The following is a 14,124-nucleotide window of genomic DNA, read 5'->3' on the forward strand; positions in this document are numbered from 1 at the left end:
CCATTTTCCACCGTTTTCTTGTTTTGTTGAAAACCAGTTGAAAACCAGTTGAAAACGGTCATTTTCCACAATTTTCCCACCATTATAACTGTAGTAATCGAACTTGTAGTGAATTATAAAGTATTTTGGAAATCTCCTAAATTGTTTTTTATCCAAAATCTGCAACAATAAGTAATCTATTTACGAGTACAACTTATATGTATATGCAAATGATCTCTGATATTCGTATGACTTTAATAAAACTACAAATTTTCCAAGTTTCTTCTAGGATGTTGTTGTGGAAGTTTTAAACTCTTCATCTGGACTTACATATGTAGCTAATTAGACAATTATCAACGCTACATATCCAAATGGTTATCTAAAACAATTTTTATTATTAAAATGAGTTTTTATTATTAAAATACCGTCTCTTATAGTGTTTAGATAAAAGACAGTCTTTAATTTTTATAGTGAGTTCCACACCCTTCATATTATTTTAATAATAAAAAATATTAAGAAACTCTATAAAAACTTGCGATGATCATATACTCTTATGTCAGATTCGATCGTTAATGTTCTCATATAATTGATTCAAAGTACCTCATACAAATGGTATCAAGACCGTGCCAACTATTTTGATTTGGTTTACGCGAGTACTTTTCTGACATAGGGATGATATACAACATAGGGAAAATATATACAACAAAGAAAATTGGATTTCCTAGCGAACAGTATCTTCTCATTTGTAAGCACTTTTGTGCTTTAATGGTTAGGTGTTGATACATATGTCTTTTTCCGTTTGATCCATAAAGAACATGTTGTTTGCACCCAAATAAAGTGTTTGAAAACATTTATACGAAACCTAAAAATAATGTTAAAACAAAGAAAAACAATAAATCGATTTTAAAAAAAAAGTAATCAATATGAACTTATTCAAGATTTTTGTGGGGTTTGTAAAAGTGATTAAGAAAAAAATAATTCATAAACATTGGTGGCTCAGCATAAAATGGTCTGCACATTAGTACTTTTTATTATTTATAATAATCAGAAAGTTTTGCCCAAAACACATTATGTTTTTCTTGATCATGGACCAACCACTCTTTTCATACTTATTATTAAAAAGTAAATCATTTTTACTTAACAAGAAACTGAATCCAGAAACAAAGTCATCGTCTCTCTTAAAATATCAGTCGCATGAAATAACCCGTTTGAATAAAGGAGAAATTTTGTATACCATTCGTATTAGTATAATTGTACGAGAAGTCTAGACTTTTTTTGGGACCACATTAAAAGATTTTTAGATGAATACTATTTCTATATAAACCATTTATATGGTTCCATTTTTACACTATAAATGAATTATGTTGCATGCATTTTTATTCACGTGCAGTAAGTATTGAGGACTAGTCCCAACTCTTTTTTGGGCCACATATATATGTACTCGTAAAACTTTCCATTCCATGGTAATGAAAATTTGGTCACATCTTTTTAACAGATTCAAATGGAGATAATTTGGTTTATAATCAATTAACTATAAACTTAAGACCAGATTCATTTAGATTTAATTTGGTTTTTATTTCTGTTCCTCCAAAGTGAAGTAACAAACTTGAGCTTTGCGTGTCTTCTACAATTGTTTTTACCACGCCATTTGGCTTCTTTTATTTCTATCACTTTTCTGTTCTCTTTCCAATATATATAACCACTTTTCATCTCATGGATAACAACAATTGGTAGCTTTTAACTGTTCAGTATGGTCGTGGGGAACCACATGCTCTTTACTAATTGAACATATATATTGTTGAAACGGATTGTTGATAAAAAAAAATAATAATAATAAAAGCTAAAGCAAACGGTTTGGATTTGAAACAAAACCATATGAGGAAAATATATTTTCTAGTATATATCTTTCTTGCCGGGTTGGATTTAGGATTCAGCAAATTTGTGGTATCTTCTAAAAGCATTATGACACTCGAGTTAGTAAACTAGCGAATTAGAAACTATACAATGGAGATACATCTAGCTCAATAACGAGGTTTCGACTCCATGTGTACTTTGATTCTCATCTTCTAGTAAACTTACTAAACAAGGGAGAAGCACAATGTGTTATTTTGGAGTCCTCATTATCTATAGAACAGATATACTTAGTATATCTGTTCTATTGATACTCATGATATTCATATGCTAACGAGTGATTTTATTTCAATTTTTTTTCTTTAGTTTGCTACGATTAGGCGCCCATGTTACCATTGATTCTCTTGCAAAAAGGAGTTCTTTTGGTTTTACAAACTCTTATTTTTGGAGGTTGATGGAATTAATAAAGTCAATTGTCTGACCACAGCAAAATGATCAGATCTCATAGCATTCTCAAAGGATTGGGTAGTCTCTCTTTTAGCTATATTATTGTAAATTTTACGATTTCTGGATTTCATAATGCCTTTTTGAATGAAGACGCGTTTATGATTGAAAAGGAATTGTTTTCTTTCGCAATCAAATATAATAATTGAGTTCATAACACTGGCCCTGTAATTATGGATTTAGTAATTAGCTTTTCTGTAAGGCTGTAACCAATTTAGGCCAAAATGTTTTTTTCTTTCTCTTTGAACTCTCTCAACTTTTTCCTTTGTTTTTGTGCATGATCCACCAATTAGGTTTACATTAACCATCATATTTTCTCATATTTAATTATATGTGAAAAAATCAACGTGTTTTTTATATATAATAAATTGTACTGATAATAAACTCACTAACTATTCACTGGATTATTTTTTTAATAACATTTTAATTTCTAGAACTCCAAAGAAAAAGAAAACAAAAAGAGAAAACAAAATGGTATTAATTTACAAGAATTCGGCATTTACAACAAAACATTGAATTCCATATCTACTTTTAAGGGGTAGTATCGTCATTTAAGTACGAACTGACAGCAAATCTCGCGCGCGAATGGTCACTCTCCTTCCTCCCCACCTTCGGACAATCGGATATATACGTAAAATCCACACAGGCCTAAATTGGATTTTAGTTATATCCACTAAACACTTTTCTTAACATTTTACCATTACAGAAAAATAATTACGATTTAATTAACAATCATAGTCGCCATCATCTTCGGTTCGTTGTCTCCTTTAGCATTTTTAATGAAAATAGCAGTTTTATTTAAAAATAAAGCAAATATTAACCCTAACGACCTTTTCTTCTCCATTTCTACCCACTCACACTCCATTCATCACTTATCACAGTTCTTTTTATTTTTTACTAATCTCTCGAGTTCCTTTTTTCTCTCTTTTTGATCCTTTGCTAGATCTCTATTCTACGAGGACGAAGAAACTCAGAATCAAAATTTCTCTCAATCACTCGATTAAAGATCTGAATCAGCTTCTTCATTGTTTTTTTTATTCTGCAAATGTGATTTATGTAGTGACTAAATTTCTAATCTTTTGGTTTGATTTCAATCGTTTCGTCTCAAAAAGCTACCTTTTTTTGTTGGTTTGTTCTGTCTCAATTCGTCTCGTGAAGCAAAATGTAAGTTCGTACACATTATTGGCTTTTTGGCTTTTACTCTATTGAAGCTACAGTTTTTCTTTTCTAACAGGATCTTTCTTTTTTTTTGTGTGTGAGGATAAATGTAGACACACTTTTGATTTGTCTGGGTTTTATTCTTTGCTTGGATGATTTGTGAAAGTGGGTTATTCTTACTCTTGATATTTTTGAGATTTGCTAATTTTAATTGACGAAAATGTAGGCTTAAGAGGCTAAAGATTCTTTCTTCTTTTTCCTCTTCTTTGTTTGTCTCATTAATTGAAGAGCAATAGTTGTTATACTGTACTTACTGTTTGCGGTTTCTAGCTTCTTTTATATAAATGGCATAACATGGAGCTGAACTTTCTTTACTTGATTAATTTGTTTAGGCAAATTTCTCTGGAGTAAGTACTAGAAACTATAGGTTATTTTTCTTCAAGCTATGATTCAGGTTTCAGTTTCTTTTCTTTGGGGTTGATTGGATTTGGTAATGCTCCATATGTGTTTAGTTCTTGACAAGTGCAGCGAGAAAGATGATTCCTTGTTACAATTCCATTGGATTTTCCGTTTAAGTGTTCCTGACCTGCAAGTACTTGGCCCTGAAGATGATCCTTGAGTCTCTATATAGTAACTTGATTATGTGTTTGTCTATTCTGTGAGATAGTTTAGTCCTTATAGACTACAACTAGGTCCTTAGCTCTCTGAGAAGAGTGTGTGAGATTAGATGATTAGTCTTATTTTTGTTTGAATATCTATGTGGTTTAAGTGAAGTGATAGTTTCCAGTGATAGTGGTATCGGTCTCAGGTTGCTAATGCATTCATTTGATTTTGATGCTGCAGTTGAATATACAGCAAGATTTAAGTTGGAGCTTCGTTTGTACGAACTAATATGGATGTCAGGTTCAGATTTTTTGTCGTTTCCGCACTTCTTGTCACTGTGACAGCAGAGGTTTACATTGTGACTATGGAAGGAGATCCAATCATAAGTTACAAAGGTGGAGAAAATGGTTTCGAAGCAACTGCTGTCGAATCTGATGAGAAGATTGATACATCAAGGTATTTAGATCTTCAATTGCAATAGTAACAACATCTGGATCACTAAAGAATCGTCTATGCATTGCTCCCTAGATTAACAATCTGTTACATTTCCAGTGAATTGGTGACATTGTATGCTCGTCACTTAGAGAGGAAGCACGATATGATTCTTGGGATGCTCTTTGAAGAAGGATCATACAAAAAACTTTACAGCTATAAACACCTTATAAATGGATTTGCAGCTCATGTTTCTCCTGAGCAGGTGGAAAATATATTTGAGATCATTAATTACGAACTTCTTTATTCTGTGTTCTCTTACACTAATCCACTATATTTGGTAGGCAGAAACACTACGCCGAGCCCCCGGTGTGAAATCTGTTAACAAAGATTGGAAAGTGAGGAGACTCACCACACATACACCAGAGTTTCTGGGACTTCCAACTGATGTTTGGCCGACAGGTGGTGGTTTTGATAGAGCAGGAGAAGATATTGTTATCGGATTTGTTGACTCGGGGATATATCCGCATCACCCGAGCTTTGCATCTCACCACAGATTACCTTATGGCCCTCTTCCTCATTACAAAGGGAAATGTGAAGAAGATCCTCATACCAAGAAGAGCTTCTGCAACAGGAAGATTGTTGGAGCCCAGCATTTTGCTGAAGCTGCTAAAGCTGCTGGTGCATTTAACCCGGATATCGACTATGCATCACCAATGGATGGCGATGGCCACGGAAGGTTTATCTTTATAACTTTGTTCCTGTCCTCAGGACCTAGGATCACTGTACTAAGCAAATCTGATTCCTTTTGTCTCTTTGGATTTTCAGTCATACAGCTGCTATAGCAGCTGGGAATAATGGTATTCCGTTGAGAATGCACGGTTATGAATTCGGAAAAGCAAGTGGGATGGCTCCTCGTGCAAGGTAGGTAGATAATGCAAAATTGCAGTTTCAATGACAGTTTGTTTTCTTCTCCTCCATTTGCTAAAAGGGTCATTTCTTTCAGGATTGCTGTTTACAAGGCTCTTTACCGTCTTTTTGGAGGCTTTGTTGCTGATGTAGTTGCTGCGATTGATCAGGTAAGAGTAAGAACTGATCACAAGTTAGAATAGACTGATCACAAGTTGGAATGGACTGATCACAACTTAGTGGAACATAAATATCTTTAACGTACATTAGAATCTTAGAGGAAATGGTTTCTCCAGCTGCATATTCTTTATTGTATTGTTGTTCTAACTACATATTTTCATGAGCAGGCTGTTCATGATGGAGTTGATATCCTGAGCCTCTCGGTTGGTCCAAACAGTCCTCCAACAACTACCAAGACAACATTCTTGAATCCATTCGATGCAACACTTCTTGGAGCCGTAAAAGCTGGTGTGTTCGTAGCTCAAGCTGCTGGAAACGGAGGCCCATTTCCAAAAACTTTGGTTTCATATAGCCCCTGGATAACTACTGTCGCCGCTGCAATCGATGATCGCAGATACAAAAATCATCTGACACTCGGAAATGGAAAAATGCTGGCTGGGATGGGATTATCCCGTAAGAACAAACATATTAATGTTATTTACATTTAACCGAGTTTCAATATTTGATGTATTTCAATCATTGTTATGTGTGTTTTTTTGCAGCATCAACTCGGCCTCATAAGCTGTACACTTTGGTTTCTGCAAATGATGTTCTGCTTGATTCATCTGTTTCGAAGTATAATCCATCTGATTGCCAGAGACCAGAAGTCTTGAACAAGAAACTGGTTCAAGGAAAGATTCTTCTCTGTGGATATTCTTTCAACTTCGTTGTTGGTACAGCTTCCATCAAGAAAGTTGTTGAAACCGCAAAGCATCTCGGAGCTGCTGGTTTTGTTCTTGTCGTTGAAAATGTTTCTCCAGGAACAAAGTTCGATCCCGTTCCTTCTGCCATTCCAGGAATTCTGATTACAGATGTGTCCAAGTCAATGGTAATGGCAGTTTCGAAAGTTTTCACTTACTCTCAAGCCTAATTTCTCAAATCTGAAATTTCCTTATTTTTCCAATCTTTAGGATTTGATCGATTACTACAACGTCAGTACATTAAGAGACTGGACAGGGAGAGTAAAAAGCTTTAAAGCCGAGGGAAGCATCGGAGATGGTTTAACACCTGTTCTTCACAAATCAGCACCTCAAGTGGCATTGTTCTCAGCTAGAGGACCCAATACCAAAGATTTCAGCTTTCAAGATGCTGATCTTCTAAAACCGGATATTCTTGCACCCGGTTATCTAATATGGGCTGCTTGGTGTCCAAATGGAACAGACGAGCCTAACTATGTCGGTATGCATTCCAACGTACTGAAGTTAACATGTAGAGATTCTTTTGAACAGAAGTGAAGTTTCTTACTCTTGGGGCGCTCTTGTGCAGGTGAAGGATTTGCACTAATATCAGGAACCAGCATGGCTGCACCACATATAGCCGGATTAGCTGCGCTTGTGAAGCAGAAGCATCCTCAATGGAGTCCAGCTGCTATCAAATCAGCTTTGATGACTACCTCAACAGTCATAGATAGAGCAGGAAGGCCTCTTCAAGCGCAGCAATATTCAGACACAGAGACTGTAACGTTTGTTAAAGCCACTCCTTTTGATTACGGAAGTGGTCATGTCAATCCAAGTGCTGCTCTAGATCCTGGTCTTATCTTTGATGCAGGTACTTAGTTGCTCTGTTTCTTCAAAAATGTCAAAAAAAGAAACTATCTTTGATCTCTAGCTGAGAAGACTGATCAATTTTGTCATTGTAGGCTATGAGGACTATCTAGGATTCTTGTGCACAACACCAGGGATCGATGCCCACGAAATAAGAAACTACACCAACACGCCTTGTAACTATGATATGAAACATCCTTCAAACTTCAATGCACCATCTATAGCCATTTCTCACCTTGTGGGGACACAGACAGTAACAAGGAGAGTGACGAATGTGGGAGAGGTAGAAGAAACATACACAATAACAGCTAGGATGCAGCCATCTACTGCCATTGAAGTGAACCCACCAGCAATGACTCTCAGACCTGGCGCTTCTAGAAGTTTCTCGGTTACTCTGACCGTGAGATCGGTTTCTGGAGTATACAGCTTCGGGGAGGTGAAGTTGAAAGGTAGCCGAGGGCATAAGGTGAGGATTCCGGTGGTTGCTCTTGGACACCGGCGATGAACAAATGTGTGTTGTGTTTGTAATATTATTTTTTTGTAATATGCAGTAATAAGAATGTAGTTCTAGAGAATTCTGTCTGAAAGAAAAAGAAAGGAAAATTGCTTAATAGTAGCAGTTTGTATAATTAGTGTTTGATATATGAAACTCTCACTTTTTGGAGTTTCAGTGAGATATGATTCAAATGCTCAGCTTAAAACTGTATACTATAAACCTCTGTCTTTTCTATTTTTATAGATTCATTACCAATTCCAACAAAAGAGTTCCACCAAAAAGAGAGAAACAAAAGGCACTCTGAAAATTCTATAAACAGAAAACAGATGAGTTAAAAAATGTCCCAACGTCCCCAAGCAAAGGGAAAACCTCCAAAAACTTCCTATGCTTCTCAAGATCACAACAATTTTTTCTCTGCACTTAAATGGACTTTTGCAGCGAGTTACATCTTCTATGGATTCCATGATATTTCCTCTCAAGTTTTACTTTGATTCCTTAGAGTATGATGGGACGTTGGTCAAAGAATCCGAGTCCAAAAGAATACCTCCTTTGCATTGTATTTCATCGATCAATCCAAAAGCCTGGTTTATGAGATGATTGTGTAGTTTGAAAAGAGGTTGATCAGTTTATCGAGAGTACTTGCGTGGAATTTCCTTCCAAAGAGATAGCAAGGTCTTTTGATTCCGTTCCACATGCAAGGTACCCATGTTACTTCACCCTGTGTTTGCAGACATTAAGAAGGAGAATTATGATCTCCGTAAAGGAAAAAAAAACCGGTAAATTTACAACTGATTACAAGTGGAGATGAATTGGTTCTGAAGAGTGTACCGTTCCCTCACTTGTTACGCGTGAAACTGCGTCAATGGACTGCAAATGGATCAAAAGGAAATACCAATTAATTATCTCAATGGAAGCAAGTAAGGGAATAGTCAAGGAAGATTTTGAGGAGACCATAGCAGTTTAGTGGTAATACCGTGAGGTTCTTCAGTAACTTGTGCGTAATATCTTCGGGCATGTATGTTCTTGGATGCCACTTTTTCTCAGACCAATCAACATATGTCACAGTCCAGTTAGCAATACCACCAGGGTCAAGCATCTGAGAAATTTATCACACCAAAGTATATTATAGATATAATGTACAGAAGAAATGAAACAATTTCTTCTATCTAAAGAGTCTATACGGATTCTCACATAGAAAAATGTTGGCAAGTAGTGTTCATCCGCGATGCAGTTCTTATTGCCCTCTATACCTGGCTGGAGAAAAAACAAGAACCTTACTGTTAATGTGTGGTTATTTTCATAGATCTAGATAGTAACGCCTCCATAAAATTGAGCAAAGAAGGTAAAATAAACATCTATTTTGAGGTTTAGGTCATACTCACCCCACAGTAGTCTCGGAATTTGGAGTAGTATAGACTGTCTGCCATAGTTATGACAGCATGCTGACGCTTCATGGAGAACCACTGCACGGATATAGAAATAACTGAGATGAAAACTTGTTGAAAGACTATCTCATGCCAATTATTGTACCCACACTTGATCAAAACGCTTCCCAATAATGACGAATGGAACCAAATATGCAGATCAAATGTGTTAAATAAATTGAATGATATTAATAAACCTCCTTAAAACCAAGCAGGGAAAAATCTGGGTTTCAAAAAAAAAAATCCATTTCCTAAATACGAATGTAAGTTGGTGCATACATGTTATTAACTAGTCCACAGAGAGTCATACTTTCAACCTGTTTTCGTATCAACCAGTTCCAACAATGACACAGAACTGTCTTAAGTATCAGACCCTTAGTATTTTAAGTATCACGCATTGAGTATGAGGCAAGAATAATACTGGACCAGCGTAATAGTTTTTACCTGTGCACCCTTTCGAAAATCTTCCTTTGGAATCTCCGGCAACATGTGATCCATATGCCTGCCGGTTCCATGTGGACCAGGATCGTCAAAGCTGAAGAGTAAGAGAAATTCGTATATTAGTATAGAGAAGTTGGGAAGAAATCTGGCAACATGTGTAATTATAGTTCTGAAATCTCATCAACTTGAAAAAATGACTTTACCAGTCAACATAGCTGACGTTGCTGTACATCATATAGTTGTACATGTATTCAAAACTTCTAAGTGGCACACAACTGCAAAACCAAGAAATCGAGTTGGTTTGGGCAACCTAAGAATAATCAGTGAGAAGAGAAGTAAAGTTACTGAGAGATTACCTATCAGAGAGTAAAACAAATTGCTGATTTTCAGGATCTCTAAGAGCATTGGTCAACAAACGTCTCTCGGCGTCAATCATTGAAATTCTACCCCAGACCACCTTCAGAAAACATGATACACGCATATGATTCACTTACCACAATCATGGAAACTATTACAGAAGCAAAAGAAATTCATGATACATCCACCAACTAAATGCAGTCATTCCAATCCTATAGTTTTTAACCAAAAAAAAATCCCAGACCTATAGTGTTTCTTATCATGATTCATGACATAGTGAGAAATGATATGATATCTAAAAATATAGACATCAGACAGAGACAGACCTCATCACTTCGAATTTCACGGTTTACAAAGTAACGACTGGTGTGAACCGGCGTATCCTTTGATGCATGGATGTACACAGAAAATTTCCCCTCATGGCCCTGCGAGGAAGGATAAAAGCACAAAAAACGTCAGTGAAAGAAATAAGTAGACGAAGGAATCACATCAACACAGAGATCCTAAATATATTGCAAGTGGTTCATAAGGCACATCTCAGTATTTTGCCACCTTAATATGCTGCGTCTAAGATGTTTAACAATTTTCCAGGCAAAGTCTAAAATTTTGAAGAATTGTCAAACAGCATAAACTTATAATGAGTTCATTGTACTTTCTATCATCAGCATCTTCTTAGCCAGAAGGAAACCACTGAGACAGTTGATACGGGAATAAAGAAGTTGGGAAGAGATGAAGTCTACCTGGAAAAAGAGGTCCCAGAGCTTTTCAAAAGGCAATGTACCCGGAGTTAAGAACATAAATGCAATTTTAGAACTCTTTTTTATAACACGAGGGGAGTTCAGTATTTCACTAATCACTACACGAGCAGCAATCTCGTCATCCGAAAATTCCCTCGGCGAGGGTGGAAGCCAATCAGTAAGCCCTTTGCATCCTTTAGAAGAAAACATATAACAAGCAGCTTTTCTGTGATGAGGGAACATGTAAGCACCAATCACAAACATTGTTATCAACGAAACCAATGCGATGATCCATACTGGCTTCCTTGTCGGAGCACGGTGGCGAGCCCCAGGCAAAGACTGCATATAATTGGTTCTACCTAGACGCCACCCCTTAATTGCCTTCATCTCATAAAAAGCAACGTTTATTGCATACTGCAACACCTCAACCTCAAATATTCTTCAACACACTGTTCAAATCTGGAGGAATAAGTTTCTTCAGCTAAAACGAGAAAATTCCACTTAGAACCGGTCGAAACCTGAAATTTAAAAACCCATATATGAAAGACGAAAAAACGAAGAAGAGCATCATAAGATACAACTCTGAGAAGTAAACCAGATCAAGATTTAACATTATTCTTCGTTTGATTGTGTCTCTAATTGGCCAACATAAGAAACAAAAAGCAATACAAATGAATTAAACCATAAGTGTAGATTGAAAAAGCTAGATTCTTGAAGAAGATCATTTCTTTATGTTATGCTCCTATACTTGAGAGAAAAACACAAAATTCCACCTTTTCTCTCAGTTTCCTTTAACAGATATAAGAGTCAAAATAAACCACCAAACTTATATACAATAAGCATAACATGAAAGAATCAAACATTTAAGAGAAACTAAATTGACAATTTAAAATTAGTACAACAATCAAGTCGTAGCTATATCCACAAACTAAGAAAAGTCAAAATCATCGTCACAGCTTTCTAATAAAACACTGTTCAAATCTGGAGGAATAAGTTTCTTCAGCTAAAACGAGAAATTCCACTTAGAACCGGTCGAAACCTAAAATTTACATGTAAAAACCCATGTATGAAAGACGAGAAAACGAAGAAGAGCATCATAAGATACAACTCTGAAAAGTAAACCAGATCAAGATTTAAAATTATTCTTCGTTTGATTGTGTCTCTAATTGGCCAACATAAGAAACGAAAAGCAATACAAATGAATCAAACCATAAGTGTGAAACTCAGATTGAGAAAGCTAGATTCTTGAAAAAGATCATTTCTTTATGTTATGTTCCTATACTTGAGAGAAAACACACAGTTTCACCTTTTTCTCTCAGTTTCCTTTTAACAGATATAAGAATCAAAAATAAACCACCAAACTTATATACAATAAGCATAACATGAAAGAATCAAACATTTAAGAGAAACTAAATTGACAATTTCAAATTAGTACAACAATCAAGTCGTAGCTATATCCACAAACTAAGAAAAGTCAAAATCATCGTCACAGCTTTCTAATAACCAATTCAATCATAAGCCTACACACAGTTACGCGCATTGCTTCAGGGAAAACATCGCACTCAACAATATCCACAAATGGTTCCAGAAATTATCAGAACAAAGCGAAATCGAAATATAATTTTCAAATCATAAACCAAATCTGATCTCTTCTAAAGCTAATTCATCGTCCGCACAAAATCCAAAATCGAAGAATAAAAAATGCCGAGAAGAAATTGAACCTGAAATTTTTCGTCTACGCGAGCTTGTTTGTTTCCACCCAAAGATCTAGAGGGGGGAAAAAATCGACGGGAAAAATCCCAACTCTCAGAGAACGAAAAACTGAGAGCTACGCAGTCGATGAAACGTATATAGAACTCCCGGAGAATATGTATCTATATCTATGCACGCATTTAAACGTTTCCTTCTGGGTAATTTCAATTTCTTCTATAATTTCCCCCTTTTCACGATTTCGTTTCTTCTTCTATTTCTTCTGATCTCTCTTCCTCTCTGTTTCGGTCTCTTGCTCTCTCTATAAAATGAAGATATGTATGTACACAGAAGAAGAAGAAGACGACGACGACGACGAAGAAGAAGAAGCCTGTCTCTTCGGTTCAAAAACCAGGAGAAGTAAACTTTTGAGGTAGAGGAATATACGATTTATTATATTTATTATACAATACTACTCAACAACGTGTAATTTTATAATTGGCTAGTTGTGATTGTATTATACTCAAGCACGCGCCATGAGACCGCGTGTGTTTGAAAACTACGTTAAGATACACTTTTGGTTTGGTTCGGTTCGTTCATTTCATTTCGTTTAAATCTTATTTTGGGTTTTGGCTTTGTTCGGTTCATTTCGGATCTGGTTCATGTTAATTTGGTTTTGGATTATAAAAAAGGTAGTTCGGTTGTTCATGTTAATCGGTGCATATGGAACGGAGCCGGATATCCGGACTTTTCAAAGTATCCGGATCCGGCTCCGAATTTGACGGATAATCAATTTTATTATCCGGATCCGGATCCGAAAACTCCGGATATCCGGAGACCGAATATCCGGTGTGAACCGAAGATTTATGGATATCCGATCGGATATCCGGTTTCGTTGATTTAAAATAAAAACTTCAATTTTTAAAATTATAACGAGATAACATATATAATTAAAATGTATCATTATAGCAAAAATTACAAATACCAAAAATTTAAAAGCATTCAAGTAGCATTCAAATAACACAAAGTTTAAAAGTTTACATAGCAAAAGAGAAAATAGTAATAGAGAAGTTAATTTATTTTCATATCCTTGTGTTTTCTATTTTCATGGTCTTCTCTTTCATGCAATATAAATTTCAATCATGTGTAAAAGAGTTAAACCAAAAACATTTTTCAAACATAATTAAAACAAAAAATTAAATGCATATCCAAAGATTTCAAAATTTTCAAAATCTTAATAAACGGATAACGGATAATAAATATCCGATTTTAAAATTTTTTATTATCCGGATCCGTATCCGAAATAACCGAATACTTAATTTCACTATCCGGATCCGGATCCAAACTACACGAATATCCGGTTTTTACGGATCGGATAAGATCGGATACCGGATCGGATAGCGGATACCGGATAATAATTCCAGCCCTAGCATTAATTATTGATATTATATACAATATTTGGTATATAATTAAATACATTTTTCTATCTATTAATTATTAATAGAAAGTTTCTTGTGAATTTTGATTCGGTTGAATAGAAGATTGGATCGGTTCTCTTCATTTGCTATAACAGATATTATTATCCTTTGGTTGATATGAAATTTGATTCAGATTTACGTTGACAAGTTTTTAATTTGGTTTGAGTCAATTCGGTTTGGTTCGGTTTCAATTTTCATCTCTCTGAGTCATCGTCAATTAGTTGGTTGGTTAATTTGGTGTCCAGTCAAAAGAAGGCGCGTACGATTGTTTGTCCTTCATCAAATTCTAACATAATTTCTACA

The 14,124-nt window shown here is 35.4% G+C and overlaps 2 protein-coding genes across 3 annotated transcripts; one reads left to right on the forward strand and one right to left on the reverse strand.

Moving 5' to 3' along the window:
- Positions 1-3,199: 3,199 nt before the first annotated feature.
- On the forward strand, positions 3,200-7,812 carry LOC18026031 (subtilisin-like protease SBT2.5). 2 transcript variants are annotated; one of them, XM_024160630.1, is made up of 11 exons: positions 3,200-3,498; positions 4,336-4,551; positions 4,648-4,792; positions 4,872-5,266; positions 5,356-5,451; positions 5,534-5,606; positions 5,784-6,069; positions 6,159-6,484; positions 6,567-6,834; positions 6,922-7,203; positions 7,295-7,812. In XM_024160630.1, the coding sequence occupies exons 2-11, from the start codon at positions 4,385-4,387 to the stop codon at positions 7,702-7,704; spliced, it is 2,448 nt and encodes an 815-aa protein (XP_024016398.1). In that variant the 5' UTR covers positions 3,200-3,498; positions 4,336-4,384; the 3' UTR covers positions 7,705-7,812. The 2 variants fall into 2 exon arrangements, with proteins under 2 accessions (XP_024016398.1, XP_024016399.1); XM_024160631.1 differs by lacking the exon at positions 3,200-3,498 and adding an exon at positions 3,607-3,899.
- Positions 7,813-7,894: 82 nt separating this feature from the next.
- On the reverse strand, positions 7,895-12,751 carry LOC18026033. Its single transcript, XM_006409018.2, has 11 exons — positions 12,376-12,751; positions 10,658-11,172; positions 10,244-10,342; positions 9,917-10,017; positions 9,764-9,835; positions 9,564-9,654; positions 9,078-9,158; positions 8,887-8,949; positions 8,669-8,791; positions 8,524-8,562; positions 7,895-8,413 (listed from the first exon to the last, which is right to left on the reverse strand). Exons 2-11 carry the CDS (start codon positions 11,039-11,041, stop codon positions 8,282-8,284), a joined length of 1,185 nt encoding a protein of 394 aa, XP_006409081.1. The 5' UTR covers positions 11,042-11,172; positions 12,376-12,751; the 3' UTR covers positions 7,895-8,281.
- Between the last annotated feature and the right edge of the window lie 1,373 nt (positions 12,752-14,124).

The sequence above is a fragment of the Eutrema salsugineum genome, unplaced genomic scaffold (genome assembly GCF_000478725.1).
Source record: "Eutrema salsugineum unplaced genomic scaffold, Eutsalg1_0 scaffold_11, whole genome shotgun sequence".
NCBI classification, from domain to species: Eukaryota; Viridiplantae; Streptophyta; class Magnoliopsida; order Brassicales; family Brassicaceae; genus Eutrema; species Eutrema salsugineum.